Below are 17,731 nucleotides of genomic sequence, written 5' to 3'. Positions count from 1 at the left end.
AGCTGTCTTAAAAATAACTAAGAAAAGTGGAGGTACAAATCCATTCTGGTGTAGTACTGCTCTTTTCAAATACATCTTTCTATTTTATTCCTCCATACTGCATAATGAATAGTGCTATTGCTGTTGAAGACTTAAAACAGCTGCATTTCTAATTTTGGCAGATTATGAGGGATTTTTACATGGGTTGCATGTTAAAAGCAAAGAAACGACACGCCACCCGGCAGAATGAAAGTGCTGGGCAGATGGCGGCACGGCGGAGCTATTAACTAGAAGTGCTACGAGTCACCACCCATCGTGGGACATCCAAAAGGGGCATGTGGCCGCTTTTCAAGTGAAGCCCAATCCTTTGCCTCAAACAAAAATAATCCATGTCCATGAGGTCTCCAGAGGGCCATGCAGTTGCCATTCTCCAATTGGCCTTTGTTAACAGAGGAAGCCTTCCATGCCTTCATTTAGCTGATTTTGATGGTATATACAATTCTGACTTTCCTTCCTTCCTTTCCTCCTCCAAACTCTCCTGTCACGTGGTGTGTGTGTGTGTGTGTGTGTGTGTGTGTGTGTGTTGGAGAGAGAAGGAGAGGAAAAGAGAGAGATATATAGGGAAACAATGTGTATGTCATAATTCTTCCCATTACTAAGGGAATTATCTCTGCAGAAGACAAGAAAGCATTCCAATGTCTTCACAGTGAAAAAGGAAAAAGATATAAGATCATAAATAGTCTTGATCAGTATCAATTTTTACTGACAAATCTTGACCAAAACATTTTAAAAACCGCATTCAGAATGCTGCTATGTCAATTTCCCCAAAACCTAGAGAGGTGATTTTCCTGAGAATAAACAGATGGGCACTATACCAACCAAAGGTTTGGCCTTCAAAACCAGGCTTTCCTTGAATTCAAAGCAGCTTATGAAGTAGGATAAAGTGATATGACTGCTTCTTAATAAATATTCTAGAATTTACATTAACTAAATGGTATCTTTTCTGGGCACCTGGGTGGCTCAGTTGGTTAGGCATCTGCCTTCAGCTCAGGTCATGATCCCAGGGTCCTGGGATCAAGTCCTATGTTCAGCTCACTGCTTATCAGGGAATTCGCTTCTCCCTCTCCCTCTGCCGCTGATCACTGCTTGTGCTCTCTCTCCCTCTCTCAAAGAAAAAAAGGAAAAAGAATGTTGTCTTTTTAAACTCAGACAACGTCCACTGTCAATTAATGACATTTTTATTATATTTATGTTTTTGTAAGCCAGCAAAAATTTATGTTGGAAAAAATGTGAGGTAAAACAAAGAAAGAAAGCCATTCATCAATTGTACAATTAGTCTATGTATTACACCATGATGCTGTGCTCTTCTTCCTGACCTTTTTTTTCTCCTAACAACACTTCCCATTTCCTTCATTTCTATTATGATTTTACAAGATCCTTATGTCCTAGGGAGTGTGTTAGATACTATACATTATTATCATGTGTTTCCTCAGTTTGAAGGTGAGGAAACTGACACCCAGACCCTAACTAGCCTTCCCAGTGCCACAGAGCTAATAAATGCAGTGCTGGGAACTGAATTCAGGGAGTTCATTTCCAGAGTCTATGCTTTTAAGCACTAAGGTATTTTGTGTAGCATGCAATGAAACAAGATAAAGAAATTAAGAAACTTGGGGAAATGGAATCTTGTTGCAATTACAAAGAATTAGTACAGGGAAAGTAACATAGCATTGACTTGTGCCATATCAAAGATGGCCCATGAATTCCAGTCTCAGAGGGTGAGGTCAAAGCAAGAAGAAAAACCAGACATCATGTAAGAGTAACATTACTCATAAAATAAAGCTGTTTAGGAGTACTAGAGTCTTAGGAATTTGTCCTATAAGGAAGTCACAGGGTAATAATATAGTGGACAATTTCTCCCCTGCGATTTTGGTAATAAATATACTACCAAAGCATTCAGGTGTGTTATTTCTAATATTCCTCTAAATGTCATATCAAAGAACATTTCAGTAGAGGCATTTCTGCAGCATGTGTGGGGGTGTGTGTATGTGTGTGAGCAAACAATGTGTTTTAGATCTTTAGGAGTAAATTTGGTTTATCTCCCTGCTCTAACAGAAAATTTTTTTTTATAGTGAAATGTTTATATCAATATGGCAGCTACTAGTTAATGTGTCTATTAAACACTTGAAATAGAGTGTGACTAAGGATCTCAGCTTTAATTTTACCTATTTTTAGTTAAATTTAGTATAGCGACTCATAGTGTGGACAGGACGAAACTAGAGAAATGGTTGGGTTGCCTATCTCTCAGCCAATTCTCATGAACAGAATTTCATGTTTTTATAACAGATGGACAAAACAAAAACTGAACAGTTTTATTCTCCAATTTAAGCCTAGAACACAAGAATTTTGTGCTCACTCAATACTAATAATTTTTTCAAAGACTATGACAAAAACCATATTCATATCACCTCTATATAGAAGTTAGCCAAGGAAATACCTGTTTACCAGATACTATGATTGCCTAAAACATTTTTAATATTAGGATCTGGTTCTGTAATCACCTATTTCGTTACCTCTGATGTGAAAAATCTTCAATTTTGAGTTGGAGTGTAATTTCTTAAATAAGTCCCACATAATTTAGACTCAAATCTGATAAATGAGGTAAATTAATAAGACTTTTGTGTGTGTTGTGTATTTTATACACCAATTCATGTAAAAAGGCAAAAAGAATGAACTAGTATCTTAGTATAGTTTCTAGAATGATTCTGAATAGGCAAAGATCTCTGAGATCCTGTTACACATTGAGGTGCTAACATGGTAAGATTTACATACATGAGATGGTTAAATCTCCAACCTAATAAGCAAATATAAAGAATTTTTGGTCACACAGAGATCAGAAAATACAGAGAAAAGGTTCCTTTTGTGTGGTTTTCATTATTCCTGTGTTCTTTTCCTGTTTATCTGAATGAGTTATAATACTGGCTTCAATTAGAGAAGTAATAGATGAAAAAAGAAGAGAGGGAAAAACTCTGATTTCTGGCTGGATATCCACTCACCAGATGGTGAAGAATTAGGCCTTAGGCTAATTCTGTGTGAACAGAGGGGCTTGATATGTCGGTCTCTGAAAACCACGGTATGTACATGGAGAGATCTATGGAGATTTAGACTCTGGTTTTGGAGCACATGACTCAGCTTTTCCTATAGATGGTGCCAGCTGACCCTTGGGCACAGACAGCTGTTCTGTTAGGTGGATAAAAGCAATGGTGCTCCAATGGGAGGACTTAGGGGTGGCGGGTGCGGGGGGGAGGAGGAGGAAAAGGAAAGGTCAGCCAGCATCCCAGGATATCAGTCCTTGTTCTTTCCAGACATGGAAATAGAGAAGTCAGGGCCTGAGGCCAGCTCCAGTGTCACTCCTAAGAGCTAACACAGGTATGGAGCACTGAGGTTCCAGATGAGGAAATGACACAAAACTGATGAAAGCAGGTGAGATATGCATGGGGGACGAGGGGAGGTGCATCCAAAAGGAGTGATTACTGAATACATTTAAGAAAAAGAGCAAGAATATTTGAAAGAAAAGAGCAATGGCTAGGAAAACTAGTTGAAGGAAGAATGAACTGAGGTAGGTAACAAAGGAGTTACTTTGGCATGGTGAAGAGCATAACCTAGGAGTTGTGGGAATCAGATGGGAAAACAACTGGTGTTTTATGAATTGGGTCTCATTTTACATAAGAAATGTGAAATACACAGAAATATTTTGAAAGCAGAACTGGATTTCTAAAAATAAGTAATTTCTAAAAAGTAATAAGTTTTTGACAACATGTAGAAGATCGCAAGAATCTGGAAAAGGATTAGTCAAGTGATAATAATATTGATATTACTAATAGATTAGGCCAAGGAGAGCCAACAGTAAGCAATGAAATTCAATTCCTACGGAACAGCAGTAACTTTTGGAGTACCAATTTAATAATGTGCTTATTAGTTTGTTCATTTTGTTACTTCAAGTATCCATTCATTCACTAAACAAACAGACGTTGATTGCATGTGACATGCCAGGTCCTGAGGATTCAGTATAAAAATAAATGGTTCTTGTGGTACACAAAAAATGAATTTTGGAACACTGAAAAAAAATTAAATTAAATTTTAAAAAAATCTGTAGTCCATTGGGGTGGCAGTGGAACAAGAAGGCAGAGTACCTCTTGTGAAATGCTATATATTTACCCTCATGAAATCTACAGCCCAACGACACTACTATTGCTATAAGGACTCAGGGAAAGGAGGTGACTAGCCCATCATTACGAAAGACATAAATGGCAGATCTAGGACTTATTCCAGTCTTTGACTAGAAGTCCACTAGTTATCAAACTGAATTTATATGGATATATGCCATAAAATAATTGTGATGTGTATTTCTAAGTTAATATACGTAAAGCACTTAAAACAGTGCCTAACACATAATGAATGCTATACATCCTTGTATCATCATGTTGTTTCTCTTAAAGAACAACATGGGGGGGATATTATTTATTCAAAATTAAACAAGAGAAATTGAACATAGCAGGATGCAAAATGTGTATAAAGTTTTCAAATGAAATAAGATTCTTCAAACAACTTTTCCCTTTAGGGTTTGTCTTATGCCCCATGTTACCTGGGGAGAATGTTTTCACTTTGCCTTGACAATTAGGGTTATTTGGGTGTAAAAAGACAGAGAAGCAATGCACTATTGTGCCACATCTCCCTAGAGACTCCACTACACAAAGAGACAAATAATAGAGAAAACTATCAAATTAAGGAAGGAGTCCTCTGAGCCACCACATCCTGGTTGAGGTCACAAGTTGGGAAAGGTGGAAAGTCTATGGAAACATTCCAATAGCCTCCTCTTTGTATTCACTTTTCTATGAAAACAAGTAAAGGTAGTGCAAAGAATCTAAAATGAGGTTTACTTGCAAGATAAAGATGGAAAGAGGATTAATATTAACAATAATAAAAAGGAAACACTGAAGACACACTTAACATAAACCATAGATCGAAGAAAAGAGTAATGACCTGTAATCTTACATTGCAGTTTTCCATTATTACAATACTGCCAGCACAGATAATTGCAACTTAGGTTGGATAGAAATCGGCACCACCAAGCCTGGAACACTTACATGTCCAAAACAACTACAAAAAAATACAAATTGAGTACTCAAGGCCAGGTCTTTTACAGCCTTAATTACTTAACCAGTATGAAGACTGGGGAGGTGCTTCCCATGATTAATTCTCCCTTCTTAAAAACAAACAAACAAAACTATGTCTATTTAATGTATTCCTGGGGAAATAATAATACAGTTATCTAATGTATCACTCTCATGGTTTTCCTCCTCCACTCAAATTTCAGAGGAGTAGAGAACACTGCTAAGCAATGTCCTACATCTGAGAAAAATGGATATAACTGGGACAGTACCATATAAATCAATAATTTGCATTTTCTATAAAAATAAAAGGACCTTGCTAGAATTTTGCTTTGTTTTGTTTTATCTTGCTTTTGGCTCGTGGTTTAGGTACAGAATCCTAGTAATAGCAAAACATGGTCATAAGGATTCCTTAAATACAGTGATGCTAAGACGCTACTTCAATTTCGATCAGAGTTGTAAAATTATATGATGGGATCCTGTTTAAGCAGGGGCATGGTTACTTTTTTTCTTATTTTGTACTGTAACTGTATGAAGAAGAGCCTCGGTTTTCTTAACCTGATCACAGTTTATATATTTATTAAATATTTATTCTTCTTAATAAAGAAGAGGGAATAAGGGTTCTATGATAAAAATGTCAGGGGAACCCGTAGCTCATTACTGGTTTTGTTGTTACAAATACCATCAATATTTTGCGGACATATCAATGGACCATAGTAGGAATTCTTTTCAGAGATTCTCAAGAAATCCCATTTTTACTGGTCCAAGTTCAAAGGGTTAACCTGAAGTTGAGGTAATGTTAACAGCGACTAAACACTTAGATTCAAGCTCTGGTACTACCTCTACTACTCCCTGCAGGATATGGGCAAGTTAAAATGTATATTTTATAGCTTTAAGGTATCTGATTTTACTACCTCCCAGAGTCTTTGTGAAGAAAACCTTACTTATGTAAACTGATTGAAAAGCTTGTACTATAATGTAAACAGTACTATAATGTAAACAAAGTTCTCTTTCTTCTTAACTCCTGTTTTTCCGTGATTCAAATATTCCCCTCTGTGAGAGAAAAGTGGCCTCTGTGTAGACAGAACAGATACACCCTCTCAGACCATTGATTCATGGGCTTGACCCAGAGAGGGTAGTATCGCCAGTGTAGATTGCTGAGGCCAAGACTCACCATATACTTGGAGGGGAAAAAAAATGTGTCTGTGTTAAAGTGAATTTGGGAAGTGAACTTAGAGACTCCTGCTTCATATTAGCACGCACCAACGTTCTGAAGAGTCCTGCAATAAATAACTCTTTTAACATTGTTTGACCCAACGCTTCTCAAAGTCATCAGGCCAGGACTTCCTAACAACCATGAACATTGAGGAGAAAGGCTGCTTAGAGTGTGAAGAGGAGAAGCAACCGGAATAGCTAAAATTTATTGTGTAGTTGCCTGTGTGTAGAAATTTCTGAAGTGCTTTACACGCATTAACTTACTTTTAATGTTTGTGGTAACCTTACAATGTAAGGGCCAGTGTTGTCTCCGTTTCACAGGTGAGGAAACTAGGGCACATAATGACTAAATGTCTTTGCAAAGATGTGAATAGTGAGGAATAGAAAAAGGATATGAAGCCAGATGATCTGGCCCTGGAAACTGTTTAATTGTTAATGCATAGCACTGAACCTGCAGATTGAGGAAAATATGGAACCCGTACACTATTAGCCCTTTTCAACACTTTCATCCAGTTCTAAGGTTCTTTTTTGACTGAAAAACAAACAAAAGCCTCTGAATCTCGGAGAATATACAACTTGTTCAAAGGAAATCAATGATATTATATGCCCAAGAAATTAGTTCTCCAGCATCTTGGAACAGGAGCCAAACCACTCAACAAACACATCAAACAACATGTGAGAGCAAGACTTGGTGTGAGGGAAAGAGTATGTGATCACTCTTAGGTGGCTGTAGCTCTCCTTGGAGTCCTCTTCATATTCTCATTTTTCTTCATCAGTTATATCCAAATGGGTATACATCTCTTCACTTCTACTGCTAAAATACTTCTTAACCTCTCTCTAGTTCCAGCTCTTGAATCACTGCCTGAACATAGGCCCACAGCCCCCTCTGCCTGGACTATAGCACTAGCTTTCTCATGAGGCTCTCATCCCTAGATGGTGTGGAATAACTAACCAGCCACATGTGGTAACAATGCTTTGCAAAAGTTGTAAGTAATACTGCATAATCTATTGTAAAAAACTGGTGAAAAATATCTGGAAAAAAATGGATTTTTACAATCAATGAAAGAAGAAAAATTCAACATTTAGCTCTAAGACTTTAAAATTGTAATTTTACCACAGAAATTCTTATAGTCTTTGTCTATTTTTCATTTAACATCTATTAGATACACACACACACACACACACACACACAATTATTAGAGATCAAGCCCCCAAAAAACAAAAAAACAAAGAGTTGAGTCATGGGAATGCCGTTCTGTTATTAATTTGCTTTGCTTCGCTTCGGCTGAATTATTAGGCTTTGATGGAGACCCATCATGAAGAAGGCTTTAGATAAATTCCATGAACTTTATTTATAATCTAGTACTATACACTTGAACTTGACTTTGGCCCTAGTAAGAGAAATTTCCACTTGCAGTGTTTTCCTACTCAATAACAATAGTAACAATGCTAATCCTTTGCTTAACAGACAAAAAAAATTTGCCAGTGGTGGGAGTGTGCATGGTGGGGAACTTCCATGGAGTTATTTCTTTTTTTTTCTCCAGAACCCAACCCATCCACCCATGAGCAATGTTTTCCTGGCTTACTGGGTCTAAATACACTAGGCTCACATAAGCCCTGTTTTTCAAAAAGAAAAGGAGAGAGAAAATCAGCAAATTAGCCAGGAGCAGCCTGGTTAGTACTAACAGATGATGAAAGGTCTCAGCATAAAATGACATAAGCAAGAGAAAATTCTTGATGTTGCCTGAAGAGACAAGAGTATTTCACCTTCTTTAAAATTAATTTTTTCCATATTTTCTCATATTCTACTGTATTCCTATGTCAGAACATGTTGCTATTAGAAGAACAGTGGTTAAACATTAAAAGAACCAGATTATGTTCATGCTGAACTACAGATTAAAATTTATTTTTTCATGGGGAAAAACAGAAAATTTGGATAAATGAATTTTAACAATAAAATTATAGTCGTTAAGACGAAAATCTCCATCGCATTATGGTCTGAAACAGGTTGAAAGGCAACAGAGAGGATACCCAGTGTTTTGTTCCCCAGCCATAGCATGTTGAATGAGGTTGATCCTTAATCACACCTTCAGGAAATGCATATTTCTCAAGTACAGCACTTCATATTCTTCCGGGACTGGGTCAGGAATTTGTAAGTGATATGAGCTCCCTTGCATCCATGCTTGAAGTGCCTTCATTAGCAATCATTTGTCCTGCCTCCAATTATAATGCAATGCAACCCTGCCCACATTATAGGCACTAATTTCTGGTAAGGGCTGAGTCAGAGCACAGAAAGGAGACGTGAACTTTCTATTTCTTACTATTGAGGACATCCTTAGAAATAATAGTTTTACAACAAATCAGTATTTTTTTCAAAATGTTATAAATGTGATAACTTCTAATGTGAAAGCCACTCATACATATTTATTGAGAATCTCATCTATGGTAACAAAAGGATGTGGGGGCAGGGGGAAGAAGAGATTGCTGAACAGTAGTTAAGGCCGGTAAAGACGAGTCTGCATTGAGACACAGAGGCAGGGGACTGTGTCTAGAAGCCACGTGTAGCTCAGGACCAGGAATGGCAAAAATGGATGGTAAAGTCATTCAGATTACAGACCTATGTAACAGGCCCCGTGAGGGTGTAAGGGAACACGAGATAGTTGGGACTGCATCCAAGTGACATAAGACATGCCCATGGTGGCCTATATGCTGCGGGGAGAGAAAAAGAAAGGTAAAAATACAGTCCGAAGATGGTAGGGGGGGTAAGGGACTGAAAACTATAGTCAAACAACAGGGCCCAGGATGTGGATTTGGTAGCAGCAAGCAAGATGGAGGAGGAGTGGCCCAAGTGAGCACCTCGGAACTGGACCAGGCCTTTGTGGTGAGCTCAGGCACAGGCAACTTATGACAAGCAGAAAGGAAAGGGGTGTGGGGAAAACAGAGTTATAATGAGGGGAGGGGTGGTTAAGGAAAAACCATTTTTAACATTTACTGAGAAAATCACAATGTGAAGCATAACAGTGGGAGAGGAGGGATGAGAATCCAGCCGCCAAAGAAGCTAACGGCGAAATGCAGGAGATCATCAATTAAATATAATTGAATGTGTGTATATATAAAAAACACATATTACTCACATATTATATATAATTAATTATAAATACATATATTTAATTAAACATATATGCTTGTATATTTAAGGGTTAAATGACACTGAGGAAGTGAGACTACATGGGCTGAAAAAGTTGAAAGCCTCCAGGGTTCAAATATGAAACCAGTCTGTTACAGAATGGCTCATTTTAAATACCGACAAGACGGCTGATAAGAGTAGAAGAGGGCTTCCTGAGCCTGGCATTGGGACAATAGGTAAGAAAAAAAGGCTACCTTTAAGAGCCCTCTCAGCAACTGTGGCCAGGGAAACAGGAGAGGCAGAACATGGAACAGAAAGGGTGGCTGGCAAAAGAAGTGGAGTATAAGCACAATGAGGGTCTTGGTTTGCAGAGATGGCGAGGAGAAGCATCGTGCTGTTCACTGGGCGGTGGGGCAATGCAGAGGGCTGTGTGCTGAAGAGCAGGTCTCACTCACTGAGGTAACATACAAACAGACAGCCCTCTTCCCTCTCCCACAAGCACAAGCACACCCACACACAGCTTGCATTCAATCTGTCTGGTATCACTATAAAACGCTTGACAACAAAACTAAAATGGCAAGAAAAATAAATCAAATTTTGAAATGCAATTAAAAAATTCTCATATATTTCTTGGGGCGCCTGGGTGGCTCAGTAGGTTGGAACCTCTGCCTTCAGCTCGGGTCATGATCCTGGGTCCTGGGATCGAGCCCCGCATCAGGCTCTCTGCTCAGCAGAGAGTCTATTTCCTCCTATCTCTCTCTGCCTGCTTCTCTGCCTACTTGTGATCTCTGTCTGTCAAATAAATAAATAAAATCTTTAAAATAAATAAATAAATAAATAAATAAATAAAAATAAAAAAATAAAAAATTCTCATATATTTCTGGACATTGCCAGAGGCAAAAAAAAAAAAAAAGATTCGTAAAACATATTACATTATTTGCAAAGCAGTCTGGCTATGAGTTTAATATGAATTATAGAGAGAATGGATCCAGGGCATGATTTCTCTGAATCATTTATTTCAGGCAGCCCCTCTGATTCAGAAATAGGAAACTTAAAAAACAACATGTCTAAGGCACTAGTTTTTTAAGGCCAGGTGCGCGAGTTTTGTAAAAGAGCCAATGAGAGGTAACAGCATACAGGTTTCTTAAAAAATTGAAAATACAGCTATCACATGATCCAGTAAGATTCCACTACTGGGTATTTACCCAAAGAAAATAAAAACACTAAATCAAAAAGATATATGCACCTCTATGTTTATTGCAGCATTATTCACAATAGCCAAGATATGGAAGCAACTCAAGTGTCCATCAACAGAGGATGTGGTATATGCGTACAATGGAATATTACTCAGCCATAAAAAAGAATGAAATCCTCCTTTGTAACAACATAGACATCTAGAGGGTATAATGATAAGTCAAACAAGTCAGTCAGAGGGAGACAAATACCATATGATTTCACTCATGCAGAATTTAAGAAACAGAACCAATGAACAAAGGAAAAAGAAACAAACAAAAAACCAGACTCTTAACTTTAGAGGATAAACTGATGTTTGCTGGAGGGGAGGTGAATGGGAATTATGGGTAAAACAGATGAAGAGGATAAAGAATACACTCATAACAAGCATGGAATAATGTAAATAATTGCTGAATCACTATATTGTACACCTGAAACTAATATAACACTCTATGTTAATTATACTTGAATAAAAGATATATATGAAAAAATAATAAAGTGGTTGGTATTGTCTACAAAAAACACATGAAAGCTTTTGCTTTTTTGATTTAGCAAGTGGCAACCCTATATACAAGGACTTTATAACTTCTATCTAGCAAAACAAGTTGTTTTACAGGATCTAGCTATACAGTGAAAATGTGGTAATCCCAGGACCTCCCACAGTGATAGGTGATCAACAAAGACAAAGACAAATTGGAGTGAATCAAAGCAAACTCCAACTGAATTATAAACAGGGCAAGCAAGGTCGGGGCTCTGAACAAGTTGAGGAACTTGAGGAAGTGAAATCTAAAATCACTAAAGCTAGTGGATTTCCTTTAGTCAAAGAGATAACATGCAAAGATGGCAAGAGGGGAGAAAGGAGCAATACAATCGGAGTTTCTCAATAATTCCTCAATTTGCACAAAAATCAACATTAAAAATCTGGATCTCTTTGTATTAGTATTGCACTGATCACTGTTGTAAGGATCCCCACTACAGCTGTTCTCTGGCACTTTTTTTTTTTTTAAGTATGCCTATTTTTTTCTGCATTGATACGCACAGTCTGATCAGTAAATTCTAAAACCTAAATAAGAAATATAAATCTGGGCAGAGGGAAACACAGCCGCTCCTTAGATCTGGCTGGTATCACATGACATGGCTTGACCTGCTATAACTCCTGAACTCAGGTTTCCAAGTTGGTCCTGGCTTAGAGTAGACATCTGACTTAACTAAAGCTACGGATTCCTAGCCCTGTTGCTATCTCTTGGCTTCCAGACCCTCCATGCATTTGGGGCCCTAACATCTGTCTTTCACAATGGGTAGGGTTTTTTTTTTTTTTTTTTTGCTTTTGCTGCTGCCCAAACGATTCAAGATGATGAACGGAAAGTATGCTTGTGTGTTGCTGGGAGGTCGGGGAGATGGTAAAGTTGAGGAAAGTGACTGGGACAGCACTGAGGGCAGAATCAGCCAACTCAAGACAAACTGTTTGCTTTTTCCAAAAAATAATTTGAAAGTTCCTATAGACAGAGGCCTAACATTTTCTTTTAGGGCAGAGTTTGATGTAGGTTTTCTATGTTGCCTTAAAAATTATGCCGAAGATTTCTTCAATTACAAACTATTAATCTATGGATAGAGAAATAAGTGTACTACCTGACAGGACAACTTCAATAAGATCACCTTCCTGGATATCACTAGCCGTTTTCACCAGCTGAAGGATGTTTTCGGAGGTAGGGTCATGGCGAAAAAGCAGGATCTTATCATACATTCCATAGAAACCACACTCAGGGAACTGTAAATACAAATACCACAATAGGTTACATGTCAAAATCTTCCTAAATTTAGAATAGAAACCAAAAAAAAAAAAAAAAAAAAGTGTCAGGACACAAATACAAGTTAATTGATACTTTTATGCTACGTCAAATAGTTAAGGTAAAATTGACACTCAGTAAAATTCACCCTTTTCAGTGTGTTGTTCTGCAAGTTTTGACAAATGTATAGGAGAACTACATTCCATATATGTGGTATACACAAAACAGTCAAGATACAGAACAGTTTCCATTACCCCTAAAATTTCTCCATGCCCATTTTATTGTAAACTTCTCCCCTGACACCCAGCCCCTAGAAAACACTTATCTTTCTGCGTCCATAATTTGGTCTTCTCAAGAAGGTCATATGAATGGTATTGTACCATTTACATTGTATAATTTAAAATCTGACGTTTTTCTTTTTCTTTTAAGATTTCTTATTTATTTGAGAGAGAAAGACAGCACGAGTGGGGAGGAGGGGCAGAGGGAGAAGCAGACCCCCAGGGAACAGGAAGCCGGATGCCAGACTTGATCTCAGGACCCTGAGATCATGACCTGAGTTGAAGGCAGCCATTTAACCTAGTGAGACATTCAGGTGCCTGAATCTGATGTTTTTCACGTAGTATAATGGATGTAAGGTTGTCCATTCTGCTACATGTATCAGTAATCTTTTCATTTTCATTCCTGAGGAATGCTCCATTATATTGCATGGATATACCACAGTGCATGTATCCATTCCTCAGTTGAAGGGCATTTTATTTCCAATTTTTGACTACTACAAATAAAGCTGTTATAAATGTTTACTTAGAGGTTTTTATGTGAACACAAGTTCTTGACTGTGGTGTATGGGAGTATCTGGGTAATTTTATAAAAAATTTCTACTAAGATTTAGCATTTAGATAGCATTACTTAGATTTCCATTTCCTCTTAAGTGAGGTTTGGTAGTTTTCTTTCAAGGAATCTATTGATTTCATCTAAATTGTTGATTTTCTGGTCAAAAGGTTTTTTAAAAAGTATATTTTTTTTTAATCACACTTTTAATGCTGTAGGGTCCATAGTGATGTCTCTTTATTACTTTTTCATAATTTGTGTCTTCTCTTTTTGTTTGATCAGTTTCTGACCATCAGTCTATTTATCTGTTTTTAAGTCAGTTCCATTTTGTTTTTGATTACTGTAACATATTTTGAAATGAGGAAGTATCATGCTTCTAGCTTTATTCTTCTTGCTCAAAATCACCTGAGCTATTTGGAGTCTTTTGTGGTTCTTTACGAATTTTAGAATTGTTTTTTCTACTTCTATAAAAAATGCCATTGGTATTTTGATTGGCGTTTCACTGAATCTGCAGATTGCTTTGGGTAGCACAGACATTATAACAACATTAATTCTTCCAATACATGAATGTGCAATGTCTTTCTATTTATTTGTGTTTGTTTCCTTTCTTTTAGTAATGTTTTATAGTTTTCATTGTATAAGTCTTTCATCTCATATTTTCTTTTTTTTTTTTTTAAGATTTTATTTATTTATTTGACAGAGAGAGAACACAAGTAGGCAGAGAGGCAGGCAGAGAAAGAGGAGGAAGCAGGCTCCCTGCTGAGCAGAGAGCCCGATGCGGGGCTCGATCCCAGGACCCCGGGATCATGACCCGAGCCGAAGGCAGAGGCTTTAACCCACTGAGCCACCCGGACGCCCCTCATCTCATATTTTCATTAAAATACTTGAAAGTTCTTTTCTACTAAGTCCATTACCTCTACCATTCTGGTCTATTTTCATCAATTCTTTTGATTCTTACGGGTTACATTTCCTCCTCCATTTCCTGCTTTTTCATATGTATACTTTCTAAAAATTGAAGTATGGTTAATATACAATGTTTCATTAGTTTCAGGTGTACAACATAGTGGTTCAACAATTCTATTTGTTATGCTATGCTCACCAAAAGTATAACTACCATCTGTTACCATAGAATGCTATGAAAATACTTTGACTACATTCCCTGTGTTGTACATTTCATCCCTGTGATTTATTCATCCCATAACCAGAAGCCTCTACCTCCCACTCCCCTTCACCATTTTGTCCAACCCCTTACTCTCTAGAAACCACCAGTTTGTTCTCTGTATTTATGGATCTCTGTTTTTTTTTGTTTATTTGTTTGTTTGATTGTTCATTTGTTTCTTAGATTCCACATATTAGTGAAATCATATGGTATTTGTCTTTCTCTACCTGACTTATTTCACTAAGTATAAAAATAGAAATGCCATATGATCCAGTAATTCCACTACTGGGTATTTACCCAAAGAAAATAAAAACACCAATTTGAAAAGATATAGGAATGCCCCTAATTACTGCAGCATTATTTACAACAGCAAAGATATGGAAGCAACCTAAATGCCCATTGACGAATGATTAAAGAAAATATGGTTTCTATATAATGGAATGTTATTATACGTATAAAAGAATGAGATCTTGCCATTTGCAACAACACAGATGGACCTACAGGGTATCATGCTAAGAGAAATAAGCAGAGAAAGACAAATACCATGTGATTTCTTTTATACGTGGAACATACGTCTACTTTTTAAATTAGATGCCAGATTTTACGAATTAATGTGAGCAGTTGCCTTTGCTGCCTTCCCTTAGAGAATGTTGATATTTGTCTTGGCAAAATATGAAGAAAATTGCAGATCAGTTTTATCTTTTCAAGGCTTATTTTTAAGCTTTATTAGGTTAGCTTTAGAGTAGTATTTCCTATAGGAATAGTTTAACCCTACTACTAATACATAACTCTTTGAACATCTCCATGGAATACCTCAAGTGTTCAGTGAAATTTCTCCCATTTGCCTGATAGAAACTCAACGTCTCTCAGTGCTATGTGAGCTCTGGAAAGTATTCATTTCAGAGCTTCCAGGCATCTGCTCTTTCCTCTGCCTTACTAATTTTCATCATACACATACACAGATTTGTATTCAGCCTAATACTCAAGCGGGCCTTTAAGCAGATTTCTGAAGCTCTATTTCTGTATAGGTCCCACCTTTCCAGTATTTCTTCCCTAAAAATCCTTTCAGCCGGGTCACCTTGAGCTCTATTCCGTGTGTCTTCCCCACAGCCAGACAACTAGGCTCCTCTTAGGTTCTTTCTCCCCACACTACACTTTGGATCCTGCCTCCAGGCAGAAAACTCACATGACTGTAGTGCTCACCTTGTTTGTTTCTCTTCTCAGGGATGACAGTTCTGCACTGCCTGTTGGACAATGTCCAAAAACAGGCATTCTACACATTTTGTAGTGTTTTCTATTTGTTTGGAGCAGGTGAGCATGTCTGATACCAGATACTCCTTGTAAATAGACCTCAAAGTTTCATGTGCTTTTAAAATATAGATTGCTAATCTTTTCTATCTAACCTTTTGACTACCCAATTCTATGTAAGTAGCATTTGCAAGAAAAGTCAAAGACAAATAAAATGTCCACAATTGGTTAGAGTACATTTTAAGATTATGTAGAAATAAATATACAAAATACATTAATGAAGTAAAATTTAAAAATTTAATAATCATAAAACTCTTAAACCTCAGTTTGAGAGTTTGAATTATACTTTAACTTAAAGAATCTTCCATGATTTGATCACAAATGTTCTTCAAAATACAATACATTAATTAATGCACAGATCACCTTAGCATATCCTTTCCAAAACCATGGGTAGCTGATTCTGACTCAAGATAGGGGAAAGAAAATTCAAGGGATTTAGTGTCTGAGGTGGGGTGAGTAGACAATAATAGCTGGAGAGGAAGAGAGATGAAACAGCAATTGTCTTCCCAAAGATGAGCCAAACTTTACAGTGTCTTCTAACTAATGTCTTAAGGATGTGCTATATAGAGGAGACCTCAGGTGGCAATACTGAAGAGGGGCTCAGGAGGCAAGGATTCTGCCACCTCATCACAATTTCTGTCAACATGTCCACATACCTCTTGCTTTCTTCAATAAGGAATTTGCCCTTTCTTCAAGGACATTTCTAAATTCTATTTCTCTATGGTCTTAGATTGCTGACATTTGAGTATCCCAGTCTATACTGTGCCTCTTCGTAAAACCATGGGTATATGGAATGGATGATTTTGTACTCAAGTAAGGCTTGGGTGCCTCACATCCTAATTATTATATTTCTTTCTGAGGGTGACTCACAAAACACTTTTAAAAATAAGAATAGATAGAATAATACCAAGATATACAACCCATATTAAAACTATTATTTTAAAAGCTGAATTTAAAAAATAAAGATAGCATTATAAATATTCATAGAAGTTATTTGTCCAAGATATAGAGCAATGAGGTGTGGATATCCTCTCTTCCACATTCCATTTTACTGGGTCATAAACAAGACTTTTTCTCTTCATTAACAAGCCATTCAAAATCAGGTTGTAGAGCCCTGTGAAGCAGGGCATAGGGGTGAACATGAAGGCCTTGCCTCATGGGACAGTTGTCATGGCAGCAGAAGAAACTGAGGATTCGATTTTTTTTTTTTTCCAAATTGTACCTTTTCTTATTGGCCAGAAAAAAAATATATGCACATTTGCTTTTTACTGTTAAGAGAAAAAAAAAATCTTTTCTTTGATGTAACATAACATTCTGCTTGAACAGAAACTATACAATAAGACTTCCAAAAATTATATTTAAAAATGATGTCAGGAAGGTGGAAAGTATAATGAAACAATGCCTGACAACTGAGAGAGAACATATTGGGGGAAAAATATTCATGGAACAACATTCCCTAATTGGGTCATAATCATCTGTTTTTATGTGAAGGTGTGTGAGCTTTGAAATCTGAAAACCCTCATTAAACTAAACAGGCTTTCAGAAAGGCTCAGAGGCTTGTAAACTCAGCTGGAGCTTATTACCAGATCAGTTCTGTGTTTCTCAGAGGCTTTGTGGTTGTGAGCGCAAACATCTGAGATAAGTGATTTCAAGCTCTCTCCAAGTTCGACTGTAACAAAACTGGCCACTGTGAAAATACGGCCAACAATTACGGCACTGGTCCTAAGCTCTTTAATTCTACCCTATGCTGGAAACCTCTGTGCTGCTGTGTGTATCATTTGGCATTTTTGACCACAGAGCACAATTTACTGTTACATTTCACTATAAATTCATGGCTGGCCAGACAATGTGCTCCAGAGTAGAATAAATACATGTTTTAATGAGTTGCTGAAATGTGACCTGGCCAACGGGAACTCTGAGGAACAAA

The 17,731-nt window shown here is 37.2% G+C and overlaps 1 protein-coding gene across 2 annotated transcripts in view; it reads right to left on the bottom strand.

Moving 5' to 3' along the window:
* PRKD1 (protein kinase D1) overlaps window positions 1-17,731 on the bottom strand; it is a 329,628-nt gene that overhangs the window by 141,011 nt on the left and 170,886 nt on the right. For both annotated transcript variants that reach the window (XM_032856215.1, XM_032856216.1), the window contains exon 2: window positions 12,352-12,490. In XM_032856215.1, coding sequence (XP_032712106.1) covers window positions 12,352-12,490 — 139 coding nt within the window. The remainder of the gene's footprint in view (window positions 1-12,351; window positions 12,491-17,731) is intronic.

Source organism: Lontra canadensis, unplaced genomic scaffold, assembly GCF_010015895.1.
Source record: "Lontra canadensis isolate GAN:19392208 unplaced genomic scaffold, GSC_riverotter_1.0 scaffold12, whole genome shotgun sequence".
Classification (NCBI taxonomy): Eukaryota; Metazoa; Chordata; class Mammalia; order Carnivora; family Mustelidae; genus Lontra; species Lontra canadensis.
The sequence above is the reverse complement of the archived record's forward strand: the minus strand, read 5'-3'. Positions and strand labels throughout refer to the sequence as shown.